Source organism: Procambarus clarkii, chromosome 49 (assembly GCF_040958095.1).
Source record: "Procambarus clarkii isolate CNS0578487 chromosome 49, FALCON_Pclarkii_2.0, whole genome shotgun sequence".
Lineage (NCBI taxonomy): Eukaryota > Metazoa > Arthropoda > Malacostraca > Decapoda > Cambaridae > Procambarus > Procambarus clarkii.
The window spans coordinates 13,362,895-13,383,616 of NC_091198.1; the positions used below are offsets into that span (position 1 = coordinate 13,362,895).

The window sequence follows — 20,722 nt, forward strand, 5'->3', positions numbered from 1 at the left end:
CCAAGAACACCTCCTTTCCTTATATCTTGTGTTGAGAATCCTTTGAAACCATCATCTGTTTGTGTGTGTGTGTGTGTGTGTGTGTGTGTGTGTGTGTGTGTGGGTGGGTGGTGGTGTGGGTGTGTGTGGTGGGTGTGTGTGTGTGTGTGGTGGGTGTGTGTGTGTGTGTGGTGGGTGTGTGTGTGTGTGTGGTGGGTGTGTGTGTGGTGGGTGTGTGTGTGGTGGGTGTGTGTGTGTGTGTGGTGGGTGTGTGTGTGTGGTGGTGTGTGTGTGTAATTAATTTATTCAGTAAAACGTTCAAAGTTGCAAGGAACTGTAATAAATGTCACTAATGTGTCCACAACAAATGTGCATTGTTGCAATATTACTTGTTCAGTATTCAATATATTTTTCAATATGTACACTTTCACACACTGTACAGTCACACACTGTATTACACACTCAGTTCTGTGGGAGAGTGATAATCAAAGCAGCAGTCCATGGTACACAGTGCGACTTCGCACTGGATGCACCAGGTACACACAGATTTTCTCTTTGTTTCTTCATTCTGTGTGCTAGTAAACAACTCCCACAAGTACACCCTTGGATTTAGTTCCTGTAGGTGGTATGTAGCCAAGCTTGTGAAGTGTAAGGTAGTCTTGAAAAGATCTTGGAAAAGATCAATTTGTAAGGTAGGATTGAAAAGATTCAGGTATTCTTGAAACGATCAAGGAAAACCTCAATGACAAAATTCTGTACTGGTATCTCATATCTGTCCTGGTATCACTCGTATTTTCACCTGTACATGGGAAAGTGGGTACAACACCAACATCAAAATCATCAAATTATGGTTTGTGTGTTACAAAATTATCAGTCCTCCCTCACGAATTCACCCGTGCTCCTTGTATTGCCACCACCACCCCTGGAAATAAACACCACCATGTAAGCTGCTAACACACTGTTCATCTATGCTACTTGTATAAGATGCATCATCACAGAACCCAGAAAACGATTCATCTGTAGTATCATCTATATAAATTGGAGATGACACGGGTGGTCATGCATGGCGCTCGGCCACTACTGGATAAGCTCGCTGTATCATCCTCATCCGTGCTGTATCATTTGTATCCGACACTTGTGTTAGGTCCTTATTGTGCCTAGCTTTATCAATATCATGAACCTTACATTCTTCAAACAATAAGGTCTGAATTTCACCGACAGAGAGCGATCTTTCAACAACACGTGCGCCACGCATGGTTGCTCATTCAAGACTGAGCTGGCCAGCAGCCCTAGGGCATTCTGGGAATTTTTTTGAAGATGGCTGCCTCTCACTGGAGGTTCTAGGAGTGCATTTTGTAGCCAGCCTACTGCACGCGCGTTTTGATTTGCACGATGTCATGTTTTCTCGGCCTGCGATTTGCCTGCCACGAGTATTGTCGACCGGCACAGTCCAATGGTTAAAGCTAGACATTAACTTGAACTATGGTTATAACATACTAAGCACAGAAAGGCTTCTGTGAATAATAATATGGTACACAGGCCCTGAACCACACTCTAACCACCTTAGAAAACAGCAACTGTTACGTTAGAATTGAGTGTTACGCCTCGGTACATGCTGATTTGTATAAGGAAAGTTGTTGTGTGTAGCTAATATTTTATCATTGTTTCCAGGTCAGCAGATGGAAGAAGATGGACAAGAGTGGGTTTGTCCTAAATGTAAAAAAGCTGAGCGGGCCATGAAGGGCTATGGGCTACCAGGTAAAAAATCTGCTGATGGTTCAGAGAACGAGTTACCAGAAATATTACGACACTCAATTACCAAAAATGGGAGCCAAGCTGGCAATAGATCAGTTATGCTTCAAGAGGGCCAAACAATACCAAAGAGAATTGTAGTAGGAGAAAAGAAGGTAGAGATACAGCAGACAAGGCAGCCGGTGACAAAGAAAGGGTCACGAGATGGTCACTTCACACCAGTAAAATTATATAATGACAAGAAGATGGATGCTTCTACAATAATCCCAGTATCTCCCCCCAAAAATTTAAATGGAGGAAAAGAGGTAAGAAATATTTGTTTGTATAATATGGTAGGCATAGCCTACATATTTAACCTATATATTTTGTTAATTTTGTTTTCCTTTCATCGGGTCTTTGATGTGTGTCGTAGTACAGTACAGTCGACTTCATTCTCGATTCAGAATTTGGGATGCTGGATTCGATCCCTGGTTAAGACAAAAATGGTTGTGCAATTTTTTTTTCACCTAGCACCTCTGTTCACCTAGTGGAAAATAGGTACCCGGAAGTTAGGCAACTGTTGAGGAATCGCATCTGGGAGGTCAGTAGTTCAACCTAGGAGGGATCTCGATACAAACCTAAAATATATATACGTACTGTACACTCTGGCTTCCTGTCTGTTACGAAACAAATCGAATTATGTATTTTTCATTGATAAATAATGTGGTTTCCCAATGTCAGGGACAGGAAGCCTGGCTAGGCTTATTGAGGTCTCCCGCCCTAGATGTATGCCCCTTCCCCAGAATGCAATCCAACAGTTGCCTAATTCCAAAGTATTGTTTACTGCTAAGTGAACATAGGAATTGGGTTGAGTACTGTAAATGTGCCCAAGTGTCTTGTACTGCTCATGACTTGAACCTGGGACTATTTATTGTCAGCCAACTGCACTGACTGCTCTTCTACAGTCTGAACATATTATATTTATTATATATTATATCTATTATCCTGGAAAATAATTTAGGTTTTTTAGCAAAGCTAAACTCTCTTTCTGAAAGGGTCAAATGGTGGGTTGCTGCAGCTAGCTCCACTGAGATAGCTCAACAAATGAGTCACATCAGCCTCAGGAATCCTTAATATCCTAGCAGAGACCTGAACCAAACCTTAGCCCTCATCATAGAGGCATAGGGAGCAGGAGACCTTAGTTATCTCTCCCTTGTTCCAAGTGAGTCAGTTGGTGGTCTCTGGTTCTGGACTGAATTGTGTTGACATGGCAGCTGGCAGCTCCCAATGGTACTGCCACCTGGCAATGGCCAGCTGTAATAGGGGGGTTCAAACTGACAACTGGATAACTCGTTTGGGCAGTCATTTGCTGCTTCAATTCTAGTTTCTTTCTAAACCTTGCAGGTGGCTGTTTTTCTGTGCTGACTTTATGCATGTAAAGGTGGTGAGGGTGATCATAAAGAATCTTCTAATTCTTGCATCCCTGTGAGGAGCCAAACTCTGGCCCTGCTCTTCGGTAGGCTGTTAAGGATGCATGTGACTGTGGACTCGTGTGTGGAGCTATCTCAGTGCAGCTAGCTGCAGGGAGCCTGTCAGACCCAACCAAAAAGAGGCACTTTATTATGTTCCACTTTTTTTTGTCCATTGTCACTGATGGTCCCTGCTTGGAGCGGCATTGAGGGCTGGACCCTGCTGCCTGGTGTTGTGGTCAGCATAGGTGGCCAAGTAGGCCACCCATTATGACAAGGGTAAAGTTCAGAAGAGCTTTTGTGTTTTAATTGGCAAACAGTGTGTGCGTCATATTGAGCCAGATGAAGTGTTCTCCAGTGCCAGACTCTCCTATATTTACCCTATAGGATCCACTTATAAAAGTTCCCTGTCGTGCCAGAGCAAAGCATCTTCACGTCTGTGCATAATCATACTCTACAAACGACAAAGCTTATCTTGAGGAGCTTTAGAATGGTTACTTAGAAAAATGCTATTCATACTCAGAAGTTATTTTATTTTGTTGAAAATTGGTAAAAGCTTCAAACATGTTTAATCCGTCATGGGTTCAATCTCGGTTAGTTTTGACGAGTTAATGTCCACTTTATCAATTAATACATTCAAATTAAACTGCAATATATGTTTTTAATTGCCTTTAATGAGAGATGACATGTCAGTGAGGCTCAAATTAGTATGGAAATCTCTCTTTATTCTACACTCGGTCACTGTTGTCGAACACTGATGACTTGAAGGACAGTCCTATATTTGGACTACATGGTCACACTTTTTCCTTGATATTTGTACAGTATATTCACACTTATTTGCTTGAGGTAAATGAAGATAGTCGAGCAAAGCAGTCAGTTTTCGGCATCGGAACTACCTTCTAACATTGGGATTTAAACCAAGTTATTTAAATTTTCCATAAATTATTTAAGCCTTTTTATTTATTGTTTTGCACCTTATTATACATGTTTGTCATAAATATCGCCAATAATTTGTATTGTTCATATTGACATTATTTTGTGCATGTTTCACACATTTTAATTTTTGACACTTTTAAAACTGATTTTTTTACAAATAATATTGTTTTGTCACAAGTACCAAAATGGCTTTGGTGATAGGTAGTCATAGCTTATAGGTAGTAGGACCCCCATTTCACATGATACTCCATAGTCCTTATTATTCAGATGGAAATTGCCACAAATAACTAGTGTAGCTGATTGACAAACATTTTCACCTCGGCAGTGTGTGGTAGAGTCGTGCAATAAGGCTCCAAAAGCGGACTCCATCTACTGTAGCAACGACTGTGTTCTCAAGCATGCACAAATGTCCCTTAAAATGTTGGGCAAAACTGACAAGGTTTGTCATCAGGCTTTGCTGCTTCTCAGATGGCTGAGTTTTACTTCTAACTTTGTGTTTAATGTTCACTTTCAATTAACCAGTTAAGTACATGCTTCATAAATGCAGCCAAACTGTCATGAAAAATATCTTTCAAACAGTCTACTCACGACAGTCAGTTAACCATAAACCAAAAATTGTTTAGTGTATCTTAACTTTGCTGTGATAATTATACTGGAAATGAACATCAGAGACATATTTATTGAATAATTTATGTTGCCATGTTGATATAGTAACAAGGAGTCATACTGTACAAGGACCCGAGCTGTTATGGCCTTAATATTGTCACCTATCTTCATTGTCACAGTGCAGATGGCTGATAATATTAATAAAGCAAGTAATTGTAAAAAATGATTTGTTTTACTCTATATGATTTTGTAATATATATATTGGCTTGGCAATTCAAAAAAATTACTGATGGCCAAAGAAAACTAGTACTTGTTTCCAATTTATTTTGCCAAACTTTTTTTCCTTTCTCTTGTTTTATACTGATATACATTAAGAATCATTTACAAACACTGTACTGCATTACTATTATTTGTAATTGTTTTAATTTTTCATATCATATATTTTTATGCTACTCCCTCATGTTGATAATTGTGTCTATTACATCCAACAGGTGTGTATGTGTGTGTGTGAATATTCACCTAGTTGTATTCACGTAGTTGTGCTTGTGGGGGTTGAGCTCTGCTCTTTCGGCCCGCCTCTCGACTATCAATCAATCAACTGTTACTAACTACTAACGAATTATTTTTTTATTTTACATTCTCCCCTTCCCCCAGGAAGCAGCCCATAACAGCTGTCTAACTCCCAGGTACCTAGTTACTGTTAGGTGACAGGGGGGGAATCAGGGTGAAAGAAACTCTGCCCGTTGTTCCTCGCCGGCACCGGGAATCGAACCCGGGAGCACAGGATTATGTATCCAGCGTGCTGTTCACTTGGCCACCACTGCACTACACCGCTTGTGTGTGTGTGTAGCAGTGTTCAGCAATTAACGTGTGTCCACACACATATGGACTGCGGACAAATGTAAAACAGAACCAGGTCTATTCTATAAATTCATAAACTACAAATTGCAGGTAAAGGATAATATTCAGAGGTTAAAAGTGGGAAATAGATTCACGGAAAATGAAAAGGAAATGTGTGAAACATTAAACGAAAAGTTCCAAAGTGTTTGTACAAAATGAAATCTTCAGGGAACCAGACACAATAAGAATTCCATAGAACAACATAGAGCACATAGAGGTGTCTATAGACGAAGTGGAGAAAATGCTCAAGGAGCTAAGCAAGAACAAAGCAGTATGTCCAGATGGAGTTTCACCATGGGTTCTGAAAGAATGTGCACCTGAGCTCAGCATTCCACTTCACCTGATTTTTCAGGTACTGTATCCCAGTGTAAAGGAGTTGTAGCTGATGTGTGGAAAAAGGCTAACATAGTTCCAATCTACAAAAGTGACAGCAGGGAAGACCCCCCTAATTATAGACCTGTATCATTGACAAGTGTAATAGTGAAAATATTGGAAAAAATAATTAAAACTAAATGGGTAGAACACTTGGAGAAAAACGATATAATATCAGACAGGCAGTATGGTTTTCGATCTGGAAGATCCTGCGTAACGAATTTGCTCAGTTTCTATGATCGAGCCACAAAAAATTTACAGGAAAGTGTTGGTTGGTTTGACTGCATCTATCTGGACCTAAAAAAGGCTTTTGACACAGTTCCACATAAGAGGTTGTTCTGGAAACTGGAACATATTGGAGGGTGACAGGTAAGCTTCTAACATGGATGAAAAATTTCTTAACTGATAGAAAAATGAGGGCCGTAATCAGAGGCAATGTATCGGATTGGAGGAATGTCACAAGTGGAGTACCACAGGGTTCAGTTCTTGCACCGATAATGTTCATTGTCTACGTAAACGATCTACCAGATGAAATACAGAATTATGTGAACATGTTTGCTGATGATGCTAAGATAATAGGGAAGATAAGAAACCTAGATGATTGTCCTGCCCTTCAAGAAGACTTGGATAAAATAAGTACATGGAGCACCACTTGGCAAATGGAATTTAATGTGAATAAATGCCATGTTATGGAATGTGGAATAGGAGAACATAGACCCCAAAAATATATGTATTTTTATATATATGTATGGCGAAATATTAAAGAAACTGTTCATGACTTTTGTTACACCAAACCTGGAATATGCAGCGGTTGTATGGTGCCCATATCTTAAGAAGCACATCAACAAACTGGAAAAGGTGCAAAGACATGCCACTAAGTGGCTCCCAGAACTGAAGGACAAGGGCTACAAGGAGAGGTTAGAGGCATTAAATGTGCAAAAACAAGAAGATGGAAGAAAAAGAGGCAATATGATCGCTACGTACAAAATAGTAACAGGAATCAATAAAATTGACAAGGAAGAATTCCTGAGACTCGGAACTTCAAGAACAAGAGGTCATAGATTTAAACTAACGAAAAAAAGCTGCCGGAGAAATATAAGAAAATTCACCTTTACAAACAGAGTGGTAAATGGTTGGAACAAGTTAGGTGAGAAGGTGGTGGTGGTCAAAACCGTCGTAATTTTAAAGCGTTATATGACAGTGCTGGGAAGACTGGGACACCACGAGCGTAGCTCTCATCCTGTAACTACACTTAGGTAATTACACAGCCCTAAGGACCGGTGGCTGGGCCATGTGACACAACAGCCCTCAGGACCTGTAGCTGGGCCATGTGACACCACAGCCCTCAGGACCTGTGGCTGGGCCATGTGACACCACAGCCCTCAGGACCTGTGGCTGGGCCATGTGACACCACAGCCCTCAGGATCTGTAGCTGGGCCATGTGACACCACAACCCTCAGGACCTGTAGCTGGGCCATGTGACACTACAGCCCTCAGGACCTGTAGCTGGGCCATGTGACACCACAGCCCTCAGGATCTGTGGCTGGACCATGTGACACCACAGCCCTCAGAACCTGTAGCTGGGCCATGTGACACCACAGCCCTCAGGACCTGTAGCTGGGCCATGTGACACCACAGCCCTCAGGACCTGTAGCTGGGCCATGTGACACCATAGCCCTCAGGACCTGTGGCTGGTAAATGTGACACCACAACCCTCAGGACCTGTGGCTGGGCCATGTGACACCACAGCCCTCAGGACACCACAACCCTCAGGACCTGTAGCTGGGCCATGTGACACCACAGCCCTCAGGACCTGTGGCTGGTAAATGTGACACCACAGCCCCTCAGGACCTGTAGCTGGGCCATGTGACACCACAGCCCTCAGGACCTGTGGCTGGTAAATGTGACACCACAGCCCCTCAGGACCTGTAGCTGGGCCATGTGACACCACAGCCCTCAGGACCTGTGGCTGGTAAATGTGACACCACAGCCCTCAGGACCTGTAGCTTGGGCCATGTGACACCACAGCCCTCAGGACCTGTGGCTGGTAAATGTGACACCACAGCCCTCAGGACCTGTGGCTGGTAAATGTGACACTACAGCCCTCAGGACCTGTAGCTGGGCTATGTGACACCACAGCCCCTCAGGACCTGTGGCTGGTAAATGTGACACCACAGCCCTCAGGACCTGTGGCTGGTAAATGTGACACCACAGCCCTCAGGACCTGTGGCTGGTAAATGTGACACCACAGCCCTCAGGACCTGTGGCTGGTAAATGTGACACTACAGCCCTCAGGACCTGTAGCTGGGCCATGTGACACCACAGCCCCTCAAAAAAAAATATATATATATTTTATCATATTCCTAATTAACATCCTGGAAGCACAATATCATAAAATTAATTAGGTGTGGTGAAGCAGCAAAGTTTGCTAGTTTTAGTAGCTGGTGGTAGGAGTGAGTGAGTGATGGGGTGAGGTGCTGCACGGCAGTTTCTCATTCTATTTGTATATTTCTTGCTTTCATTGTTTATCTTTTCATGCTTAAATGATATACTATAAATTGGGTGTCACCTTCAGTTTTAATAATTCATATAATGTGAAATATACATTTGTACAGAAGTGTGTATCGCAGTATGTACACCCCTGTATATATTCGTATCGGTATTTATACGAGCCCAATATAATTGCTCATAACGCATTTTATTTGCAAATATGCAGATATATATATATATCGCTGATTTGTTGTTTTTATAAATTGTGGATTATCTCATAACCAGTGAAAGTCAAGGTGCAGACCACAATACCATATCAGGTCCCTCACTCTTATTTTGTACACAAAGTACTGCATTTGTGGTTCGTCTACCACTGCAGTGGTGATACTTAGTCAACATAGAGTAGTGTTGTTGACACTACTCCTTCCTCAAGACTGCCAGATAGGTGTGGTGCATCATGTATGGTATTCACTGGCATGCTTGTAATTACCTAAGTGTAGTTCTATGCTTGTGGTGTCCTATCTTCCCAGTACTCTTTCTCGTATAACACTTTAAAACTACTGATGGTTTTGGCCACCACCACCATCTTTCACTTAACTTGTTCTTAGCGTTTATCACTCTGTTTGCGAAAGTGATTTTTTTTCAGTTTTATTAACATAAATCTATGACCTCGTGTTCTTGAAGTTCCAGGTTTCAAGAATTCTTCTTGAACAGTTTTGTTGATGCCTGTTTCTATTTTGTACAGTGACAATATTGCCTATCTTTTTGCTTTGGCATATTTAATTTGTAGAATAGCCCTGGTTCTGTTTTACATTTGCTTGCTCTCCCTTTCTCTAAATTTCTTGGTCTCTCTCCTCACTGATGTAGTTTCTTGCTTCTTTGTATCGTTGGTTTATTTGAGGGTATGGCCTCTTCCTATATTAATTCCATTTTTACATCATTTGGTCTTATCACAATTTCTGTTAAACCAATCCTGTTTTCTAGCTCTGCATCTAGGTTTTGGTAAAAAAAAAAAATTAAAATTGTGCCTTTATCATATATTTGACTAAACTTGACATTCAACTTATACTTCCTTGCCTAACAGCAAGTTTTTCCAATCAAATTCATTAAAGGATTTGCCAAGTTTCCCCATAGTGTACCCTCTTAAAATAAGGTTTCTCAACTGCTTCATTTTCCTCATTCTCTTCTAGGTTATAATGCATTGCATACTTTATTCCCAAAAGGACATGGTCACTTTCCCCAAGGGGGAAGGGGGGGGGGTGGAACGTACTGAATGTCAAATATCTCTTCTTTCCTAATGAATATCAAATCCAGCATTGCAGGAACATTCCCTTTCCTCATTCTCGTAGCTTTTTACTTGGCATACTCCATTACAACCATATAGGGTAGTGAAAAGGATATGAACATAATATACAATGGTGCCGAGTTCTGGGCGATAACATACGGCCTAATTGGCACCGTATGGGCTAGAGTATAGATTGAAAGAAAGGCATAAGTCACCAGTGTGCCACCCACAGATGCCGACATTGTCCTGGCACATGTAGCTCATGATAATGGTTCAGTTGATGATATTTACCTGGTATATCTCATTACTACCATATGGAGTTGTGAAAACCTATTGAACGTCATTGATATACATAGCATGTAATTGTGAAGGAATTTTATACAATGATGACTTCATCCGCCTAATAACGTTCGCCTAATAACTAATAATAATAAAGACAAAGTAAACCAACAATCCTATTTAAATAACAAAAAAATAGAACACTAATCGAATTCTGAATTCCTGTTCCCAGTACAGTTGGTCAGCATTGAAGGAAGAGGCTGTTAAAGCCAATTCCATTCACACCTTAAAAAAAACTTTAAATGTCAAATGTTGAAATAACTAAATAGTGCATTAGTTATAAATGGCTAGGAGGCGGGGTATAGAGAGCTAGATCACACTCCTTTGTAGTCTCTCATAGGTGACTATGGAGGTCCTTCAAAGTCTGTGCAATTATTTTTCTTGTTGATGCTTCCTACAGTGGTCACACTACATGATCATTGACTAGATGATAATGCATTGTGTACATCTTTTTACAAAGCCCAGGAAGTAAATTAAGGCTCTTGGGGATTTTTCTTTTCTATTGTAGCATTTTTCCTATTGTAGCTAGCGACTGGTAAAGGTCTCTTGCGCCAAATAACATCCTCCAAGTAGTGGCTTAAAAATATTGCAAGGGCCTAATTGGCCCAGTGTGTGGCCAATTGCTTTAGAGTGGTGAGAGTTGTTTAAAGTTAAACTGCTGTTATCATTGTACATTAATCACCTGGATAATGCAATCATCATATTTTAACAGTAGTTATTATTATCTGGTTTTATACAAATGGTGTAAATACGGTTACACTGTAACTTTGACCCAGTATACAAAACTGCTATAGTTTTGTGATTATCATCAAATCACACTGAACTTTCCTGCCAGTTTTTAAATTTATTTTTGGACAACATTCCCAGACAAAATAGCAGCAATGGAGTAGGATGCAAGACATTTAATTTCAGTTATGACACAAACAAATAGAATGTAATATACATGTAGACACAGGTATTACATTGTAAGCTTAAGTACAATACTCGATCATTGTTTTTATCAAATTTGTGTAAATAAATTGAGGTACCAGTATTCCAGTGTGTAAATTAAAGTGGAACAGCATATATATAACCCCTCTAATGCAATCATCACAGGTCTCTTCTTTACCTGGCATGTCAGTAATATTGTCACAACAGGTCATAGCCCAAATGATCCACTCAACTGGCAAACTCCTAATATGCACGAAACACAAAATTAGTATTTTCTCGTGGGCAGCGTCACGTTTGATCAATGCTGCACCTTGCAGGTTAATACAAGGTTTCAACGTGTGCATGAGACTTTCCTGGTCACACAGGTTGAGAACGTTGTCGGTAGTAAATCGAGCGTCCATACACCTACGTTGTTGTGTTTTATAAACTTTTTCATTTTTTTTATGCTTGACAGCACATCTTTGTTATTCTGAATTTCATCTTACGCTGAATTTTGGGTTAAAATATTAAATATATTTTAGTGTTAAAGTAGATATTTTGTCAAAAGTCAAGAGTGATAAAAAGTGGCGTTTTTGGTCTCAAGAACCTAAACCTATTTTTACCATAAAGATGTTTCAAGTTTGATTGCAATGTTTTTGCAAGAAAAGAGTGCTGATTTTCTCCCCAATATTATGGCATGGTTGATATATGTGTAGGATGCTTTTGGGCATGATACTGGTCAATTTATTTCCAAGTTAAGGTGGAAATAGCAATGCTGTGATCAGTGTACACAAGCTGTTATTAAAATTGTCTACCTACCCGTCAATTTAACTATGTAGATGAACATAAAAATTGTGCCAATGTTTAAAATTAACTCAGATCGAATATAAGGCATGGTAGTAATAATTCCTTGGCAGAAAAATATCACAGTAAGATGGCTGGAACAAATGAGTACTAGGCCAACACAATAGAAATAGGAAAACACATTATTGTCCAGGATGAACTAAAAAGTCATATTTTCCAATTTTTCAATGTGGGGTTTGTGCATGAGCCATTAACCCTTGTGATGCTCAGGGCTAATTAGCATTTGTCACCCACAGGCACATATAAAAAAAAAAAAAAAAAATTCTTCTAAACCTCTTAATTTGTGTTCTCTGATCATGGAAAAATAATAAAAAAATCGTAAGTGGCATGTATTGCCCGCTATAGGGCAGGGAAGTCTGGCAAAAAACAGGCGCTGACTCAGCGTGCGTCCCAGACGGTCTGTTGATCGCCAGCTGTCAGGCAGGAGAGGCCACAGAGATAATTACCTAATTATTTCAATGTCTGATTGATTTTTTGTAGCTTTTTTGCTGTAATATTATTCAATAGTGTGTAGTGTGATATATTTATATAATAAAATGAGTGAATCATCGCTGTACTCAAAAATATGGTGTGCATATTGTTGATTCAATTATGTTCATCAAACAGTGAACAAAGACTTTGTCAGTTAATACACTATACTGTATACACAGGTTATATATAAGTATCTGCATGTTTTGTTTACCATAACTAACCCACGTTATGGTGAAGCTCATGCTGCGTGCATCAGGCTTGGTGACTCGCTCAATACTGAGGCCCACACACCTGGGAATTTGGCCCACGATTTAAAAAAAAAAATGACGTCTGTTTACAAGAGCCCTGTTGAAAGTGAGGTGAACCCCGTGTATCCGCGGGCCGTTTAAATCTTGCGTAGTACTCCAATACATCATGTGATGGGATGCGCATTTTATAGCAAGTCACTCAACCCATCATATGATGTGTTGCGCAACTTAACACTTTCGCGCTTTCCGCAAAGGTCACTCAGCCAACCGAATGTGCGCGCAGCGTTTTTATCGCTTAAGCGTAAAAACAAAAATGTGTATACTCTTTTTACTCTTCTGACCTTAGTTCTCATGCTACGTATTTCATTTTGGTACCAACGTGTTCGCAATAAAATTCTCTAGAAGAACATCAGTAAAAAAAGTCACAAAACGTATAGGGATACCAGCACCAAATAAATAACTACGAAGATGACTCGCCGTGAGCGCCCATCAGCAACAAAATGTTTTTACTCTTGGGATTGTAATCACCTCCACACTTATTCTACAGCGTTAATTTTGGTATCAATGGACTCGCAATGAAATTCCCAACACGGTGATATGAATATAAGCGTAGAATAATGATGCGGCCCGCCCGCAAGAGTGTGGGAAGTGGTGAAATTGTTACCCGATATCGGTGACGGGACGACGCACGGCGCTTTGAAAGTTTATACTTATTTCACTCTCATGACATTAATTTTCTATGTACGTCATTCATTTTTGTGTCAATGTGTTCGCAATAGAATGTTCTATGTGCCCATAGGTAAAAAATATCAACAAAGCGTAAGTTAGAATAGCGCCAAATATAAAACAACGCTGGAACATATCAGTGAGCGTCAAACACACACGAAATGTTTTTACTTTTGTTATGTTTGTCAAGTTTATACTTGTTGCACACAGTTATTTTTGGTTGTATATTGATCGGAATAAAATTCCCTAAACAGACATATGCATATAATACATGATATGGGGGAAGCATTACCAGTATAAACGGCTAAAGTCACCCACCTGCAACCCGTTTGGGACAAAATACCATTTGATCGAAGTTATCCACACCTTTCATGAACTTATTGTACCATGCAGCCTAGTGGTGAGAAAGAGAGCCTCATAGCGCGCAGTTTGAAACCAACCCAAAGTAAATCGGATAAAAATTGAATTTTATACAAATATTTTAAAAGAGGACTCAACTTTATGTCCACTATGCGTTAGCGTTAGACGAAACGGGACGCGCCGGCGCGTCCAGATAGCGCGAAAGTGTTAAGAGTTAAACATTTCTTTATGGTAATCAGTAATGCACTTCCGGTGAATATATATTAAGAAGCCTATTAGTATTTCCATGTTCACAATTAAAATGTTCTATTTATTTTTCTAGGTAGAAGAGGTACAGTGTGGGATAGATGCAGTGAGTTCTCTTGAGAAGAGCAAACCTCGAGTGTTGGTGTACCACAAAAGCACTGGAAAGATCCTCTCAGGTAAATACTGTACAGTACTGTGGTTGTTCAATGATGGTGATGAGTGCTTGCTGCACCGTGGCATTTGTATCCAAACCACTCGGCAGAAATGGAGAAAACGAGGACTTTTCATTCTGCCCTCGACCACTGTCGAGTCATTATTAAGCAATTACATGACTTGATAATAGTCCAAGATGGATTGAAACGTTGTCGTTTCTTCATTTTCTGATGCGTGAGTATGGACATCATATCTTCAGCCACGTTATTGACCTGCCTGTGTGGCATTTGTGCCCGTTTTGGTGTTATATTTAACCCTTAAACCGTTCATATTTAGAGCCTACAACTTTTTAACTTGACAACTTTCACATACTCGAGCACGAATGTTTATTAGAACAATAAACAATGTTTAATAAAACAAACAGTTAAATTAACAAATTAAGACTACCTTTATTCATTGTTGATAACTTCAACTTCAATTATCTTTGAAACTAGAGTTTCGACTTTGAATTCTAAATTCTAAAAATTTTGGCTTCTAAAATTCCAGTTTTTACCCGATTTTCACTTTTGACATAATGGGTGCTCAGCTGTCTGTTCTACAATCCCTTCAGAATGGATTTTTCATAAACCCTATATGTTTGGAGTTATAATCTATTTTTGTCTGAATTTGCTGCATATTTCAAATACCATATTGAAGATTTATTTCTACAGTAAGGTATACTGAAAACCTATATTCTAATTGGATGAAAATAAAATCATATGCTATTCTGAGAGCATAACAGTACGAAATGAACCCTTGGTGATAGTTTATATTTTTTAATCTGATATGAAAATCTGAAGTTTTCAATATTCAATTTTAAAATTATTTTTTATTTTCTTGTTTTTCAAGTTACATTGTGATCATTTAGTCAAAGTTGGAGCATTTGCCTAGTTGATTATGCACAAAAAATTGGAAATTGTTTGTGTAAGTTTGAAAAACACAGTTATGTCAAATCGTATATGTATGTTTTGTGCGGTTTAAGGGTTAAATATCCCAAGTAGGGATGCCCCACTTTTGTTAATATGTTCCCCATTAAGGGATTCTATTTCTTAATTGTTTGTTTTTCTAAATTTAAAGTTTTGATGCAGAATTTCATGTGATTCTGCACCAGATCTTGAATTGAAAATTTATCTTGAATTTTTCAAAACTTGTAAGGTGGTGTATAAATGATCCCTGTTAGTATTATGGTGTGTTGCTTGCTGATGCCAAATTTTATATACAGTACATATAAAGAATTATCGGGGAAATTTATGACCTTGAGCAATACCTCAATAATGAATATGTACTGTAGCTGCTATGAAACATTTATACACATTCTGTGATGTCAGGTTCCGCTCTCCCAAGGACATGGGAGTGTGCTAGTTTGCTTCACCTTAACTGTCAACAGAGCAGCTCGGAATTGCCCGCCTGATTCACTTGTTGGCTAGCTGGTTAATTGGCTTGGTGGGTTGGTAGCTAGTTAACACTTCCGCTGTGACAGGCAATGTGGTTGCTGAGCAAAAAAAAATCTTTTCTTGATAATCGGGTATTTTTTAAATGGGAATGTGTTGTTTTCACTTATCATGGGTACCAACTGAAACCACTGGGCTTTGGTGAAAAGGTTAATTGACTGGTATTTACTGTTTGTCTGCAGAATCGAGCTATTAGATTTTGGACCCTGCCTTTTTAACTACCGTAATTGTCAGCATATAAGATGTGTTTTTTATTTTAAATATAAAAAATTTGCCCTGCATCTAGTGTGGCTGTATTACGGATGGGAAACCGAGCGCCATAGGCTAGGGAGCTAGACAAGCATACTTGGCAAGTTTATTGGGCACAAAAGTCTTTCCTAATAATAAAATATTGAAAACAAGGAAAATTATTACAGTAAATTGTGTTACTGTACTAATAATAAAATAATGAAAGAAGCAGAGTTACTACAAACTTACGAAAAACTGCTTACGATACGTTGGCAGTTTTGAAGGAAGCTCAAATTATCTTGCCTCCATACCCAGCATACATAACCCACACCTGATATGTTATACAGAACCTTATTTAACGACTGTCTTACCTTTAAGAAACAGTTATTCATTATCTAAATAAAAAATGCCCCTTGATATTTGAAAAGATTGTTCAGTTTTCATCCGCTTGTCAATCATTTCCAAAGAGTGAAATGTTGACCAAACCACAATTTTTTCTGGTACTAGACAGTACTAGAAGATGACGTTCTGTCCTGGCCCATTACCAAGTCACTTGTGATGGGAGCGAGGGAGGCACGGGTATAAGTAAGGCAAGAGTGAGGTGAGGAGCAGGTGAGAGGAGGTAATAGCAAGGCGAGTGGTAAGAAGAAGAAAAAAGGGGTATGGATGGGATGGGTGGGTAATAGGGTGTAAAAATGAGAGGAGGAGGAGCAGAAAGGGTTGACCTAACATAAGCTTCCCCCCTTTTTTCTTTCTTTCGCCTCTCCTCCTTACACCCATCCTCATGGATGTATTACGAGAACTTTCAAATCCAGGGATTCCATCACAATGGTTGTACTAATGAAAGCACTTATGCTGTCTGGTCTTGAGTACGGCTCAGTACTTCCTCCTTCAGAGCAGGATAGATTGCTGAAATAGAGGGAATACAGAGAACATATACGGCATACATAGACGCGATAAAGCACCTAAATTATTGGATATTCTCAAAGCTCTCCAAATGTACTCACTAGAAAGATGATGAGAGAGATATCAAATAATATACACGTGGAAAATACTGGAGGGCCAGCTCTTAAATCTACACAGTAAAATAACAACTTACTGGAGTGAACGATATGAAAGATAATGCAGAATAGAACCAGTGAAACGCAGAGGTGCCATAAGAACATTCAGAGAACACTGTATAAACATCAGAGATCCACGGTTGTTCAACATCCCCCCAACAAGTATTACAAATATTGCCGGAACAAAGTGAAAACTAGTTAGTTTTCTTCAAGAAGTGCTGGAGCAACCAGGGTGTGGTGAATATGTGGGCCTGCTGGCTGCTCCAAGCAAGAGGTTGTTGGATCATGCTCTCACAAGTCAAGCCTGGCCTCAGGCTGGGCTTGGGAGTAAAACTCCTCCCAGAACTCCATCAAGCAGGTATCAAGCATCTCATCCATACCTCTTTTTTCTAATTTTACCTCTTTCATCAGAGTGAAAGAAATTGCCCATTTGTTTCGGCCTCGGTGGGGATTTGAACCCAGGCCTTTAGGACTTTGACATCCGAGGGACCCCTCCCTCCCTATAAAAAATGCATAGGGAGCCTGAGTCCCCTTATAAAAAAAAATTTGGGTTGGTCTGGCTGCTTGACCATCTTTATTAGCCAGTAGGTGGCTGGAGTATAAGTTCAAGAGGACTCTTTGGGGCAGTAAATCTATTGCAGGTATATTGACGTCTAGTGATGACCAACATGCTCAGCCAACTTTAGCCAGCCAGTCTGTCAAAATTTGTCGGTCGGTCAGTCAGTCAGTCAGTCGGTCAAAATTAGTCTTCTATATACTGGACAGATCTTCTATTTCTTTGGTACGATATTTCCTTTAAAATGCATTAGTTTTTCCTATCACGTGTGTTAAAACAACCCATCCTCTTACAAATTTTGTCGCCTTTCGCTTGTATGCGCACTCAGGCTAGAAAAGGACGCAATTCAAAATGAAATAGGCTCACATAAGTGACCTGCAGTCTTGTTTTATATATTGGGTTCTCTGGCTTAGACTGTTAGGTTAGGAGAGGAAACATTTAATTAACGGTTTTCATGATGTTTTAAAACCTTAGGAGAACTTCCTGCCCTTCTAACCTACTAGAGGACCATTGCTGTTTTGGAAAAAAAAATAAAAAATTTCATTTCATTTATCTTTCATTTCCAAATGGTGGCCCTTTTTTGGTCGTAGTGCATACGAGCGAAGTGACATAATTTGTAAGAGGAAGGGTTTGTTAAAATGTGGTACAAGAAAGAAAAGTAATGTTTTTGCTGATTAAACAAAATTGTGCCAGAAAGTTTTAAGAAAGTCCCGAAACCCTCATATGATGATGGAAGTACCTGTACACTCAGACAACTCTCATTCCCCCAAAATATTTAATGGGCTGTGTTCAATGTAAATTATTCACTGGAACAAAATTTTGTTTGTACCTGCCCATCTTATCTTAGCTTATCTTGAGATGATTTCGGGGCTTTTAGTGTCCCGCGGCCCGGTCCTCGACCAGGCCTCCACCCCCAGGAGGCAGTCCGTGACAGCTGACTAACACCCAGGTACCTATTTTACTGCTAGGTAACAGGGGCATAGGGTGAAAGAAACTCTGCCCATTGTTTCTCGCCGGCGCCTGGGATCGAACCCAGGCCCACAGGATCACAAGTCCAGCGTGCTGTCCGCTCGGCCGACCGGCTCCCTCGAGCCTATTGGGACATGTTCAGCTAAACAACTTACTGATGTGATAGTGGTAAGAAAATTATGCTGGCAACCCAAATTATGGTGAATTTACATACAATTAGGTTATCCTGAGGGGGTAACTGGAGATGGTAGGTAGAAGATAGTGTGGTGCCTCTTCTCCCATGCTGCATTGTTGCAGACTTGTGACCTGCTTTACCCAACTGCTGAAATGGTAAAAGCTGATGGATTATCAGCAGCATTTAAAAGACATATTAAGTTTTGTTACAAAGAAGCTTACAACCAAAATGCACCAGTTGTTGGTTCAGCCGACAGTAAGCTTATAGGACTAGCACCAGCCAGGACCTGCACCCAGTCTACAGGTCTAGTTCCCGTTGTCAAGATTCACCCTCTGGAAGTGTCAGTTGAACTGTACGAGTTATTTGTCATGATCCATAGTTTTGAACATTGTTACACGAGTTCTCATTCAACATCAATGAAGGTAATTATTTTAAAGATGAATGTCTTCATGCATTTTCTTTTTATTAGTATTTCTTCATAATGTTTGCTTTCCAATTTATTTGTTTTTGTGTACTTCAAAACAGGTGGGGAAGCCCCAACACTTGTGCAGCTGAAGGAGTGGCTGGAGGAGCATCCCGACTATGCCGTACTCCAGCCAGGGATGATGGGATCATCTGGAACAGTGATTAGTACAAATACTCAGCTCTCGCCCTCAAATTTCTACGGGTAAGGAATTTTATCGAGATACAAATTTTATTGTAGTTTTGTGCAGGCTGCTGATATTCTCCTTTGTTAGCAATCATCATTTTGTCTTCATGACAGATGCTGATGATGATGTCTTACTGTGTAACATTTTATGACCACACATTAATGTAGATCATGGTAAATGTTGGAGGACAGGATTCCCTAAACCTTCAGACCAGTGACTCAGACATGGATTTCCTTCTTGTTAAGTACTAGCAAAAATAAGCAAGAGGAGGCTTGTAGTGCATCTGGAGAGAACATAATTTGTGACAGACAACATTGATCTAGTCATGACATGTACTGCTTCACACACCTGATTGTTAACTGACAGACAAAAGAGGTAAGATGATGGGGGAGGGGAGAGGAGGGAGAGGGGAGGGGAGAGGAGGGAGAGGGGAGGGGAGAGGGGAGGGGAGAGGAGAGAGGAGGGAGAGGAGAGAGGAGGGAGAGAGAGAGAGGGAGAGAGGAGAGATAGTGAGAAAAGAGAGAGGAGAGAGAGAAAAGAGAGAGGAGAGAGAGAAAAGAGAGAGAGGAGAGGTAGAGAGAAGAGAGGAGAGAGAGGAGAAAGGGAAGAGAGAGGAGAAAGAGAAGAGGGAAAGAAAGAGAGAGAGGAAAAAGAGGAGAGAGAGAGGGAAGAAAGAGGAGAGAGAGGGGGGAGAAAGGGGAGAGAAGAGAGAGGAGAGAGGAGAGAGAGGAGAGAGAGGAGAGAGAAGAGAGAGAAGAGAGAGGAGAGAGAGGAGAGAGAGGAGAGAGAGGAGAGAGAGGAGAGAGAGGAGAGAGAGGAGAGAGAGGAGAGAGAGGAGAGAGAGGAGAGAGAGGAGAGAGAGGAGAGAGAGGAGAGAGAGGAGAGAGAGGAGAGAGAGAAGAGAGAGAAGAGAGAGAAGAGAGAGAAGAGAGAGAAGAGAGAGAAGGGAGAGAAGGGAGAGAAGGGAGAGAAGGGAGAGAAGGGAGAGAGGGGAGAGGGGAGAGGGGAGAGAGAGGGGAGAGGAGAGAGGGGAGAGGAGAGAGAGGGGAGAGGAGAGAAGAGAGGGGAGAGGGAGAGAGGGGAGAGGGAGAGAGGGGAGAGAGAGAAGTGCAGAGGAATGATAGAAGGGAGGACTGGTTGCTAGGTTTGCGTGGTGCCTAACTGCCACAATTCCTTTGATACATAACCCAATATCAAGCTAGCACATAACATTGAGAAGTAAATGGTGTAACTGAGAGGATGCTGGGTAAGAGATTACCTGACATGTTGGACATGTTGGACAAGCGTAGTGTGAAGGTATATTCCACCACCGGCCACTACGGTGGTCAGTGGTGGAATAACCACCACCCCTGACCACTACCACTGGCCACCACCACTGGCCACCACCCCTGGCCGCCACCCCTGGCCGCCACCCCTGGCCGCCACCCCTGGCCGCCACCCCTGGCCACTGACCACCACCACTGGCCACTGACCACCACCACTGGCCACTGACCACCATCACTGGCCACT

General features: G+C 40.8%; 1 protein-coding gene across 4 annotated transcripts in view; it reads left to right on the forward strand.

Moving 5' to 3' along the window:
- Positions 1 to 20,722, forward strand: part of pps (protein partner of snf) — a 283,892-nt gene that overhangs the window by 124,788 nt on the left and 138,382 nt on the right. For 3 of the 4 annotated variants that reach the window (XR_006773414.2, XM_069302993.1, XM_069302994.1), the window contains exons 9-12: positions 1,651 to 2,036; positions 4,441 to 4,554; positions 14,008 to 14,107; positions 19,089 to 19,230. Coding sequence is in view for 3 of the 4 variants with exons in the window: in XM_069302993.1 (XP_069159094.1) it covers positions 1,651 to 2,036; positions 4,441 to 4,554; positions 14,008 to 14,107; positions 19,089 to 19,230 (742 nt within the window). In the remaining variant the exon portion in view is untranslated. The remainder of the gene's footprint in view (positions 1 to 1,650; positions 2,037 to 4,440; positions 4,555 to 14,007; positions 14,108 to 19,088; positions 19,231 to 20,722) is intronic. The other variant, XM_069302995.1, reaches the window with a different exon arrangement.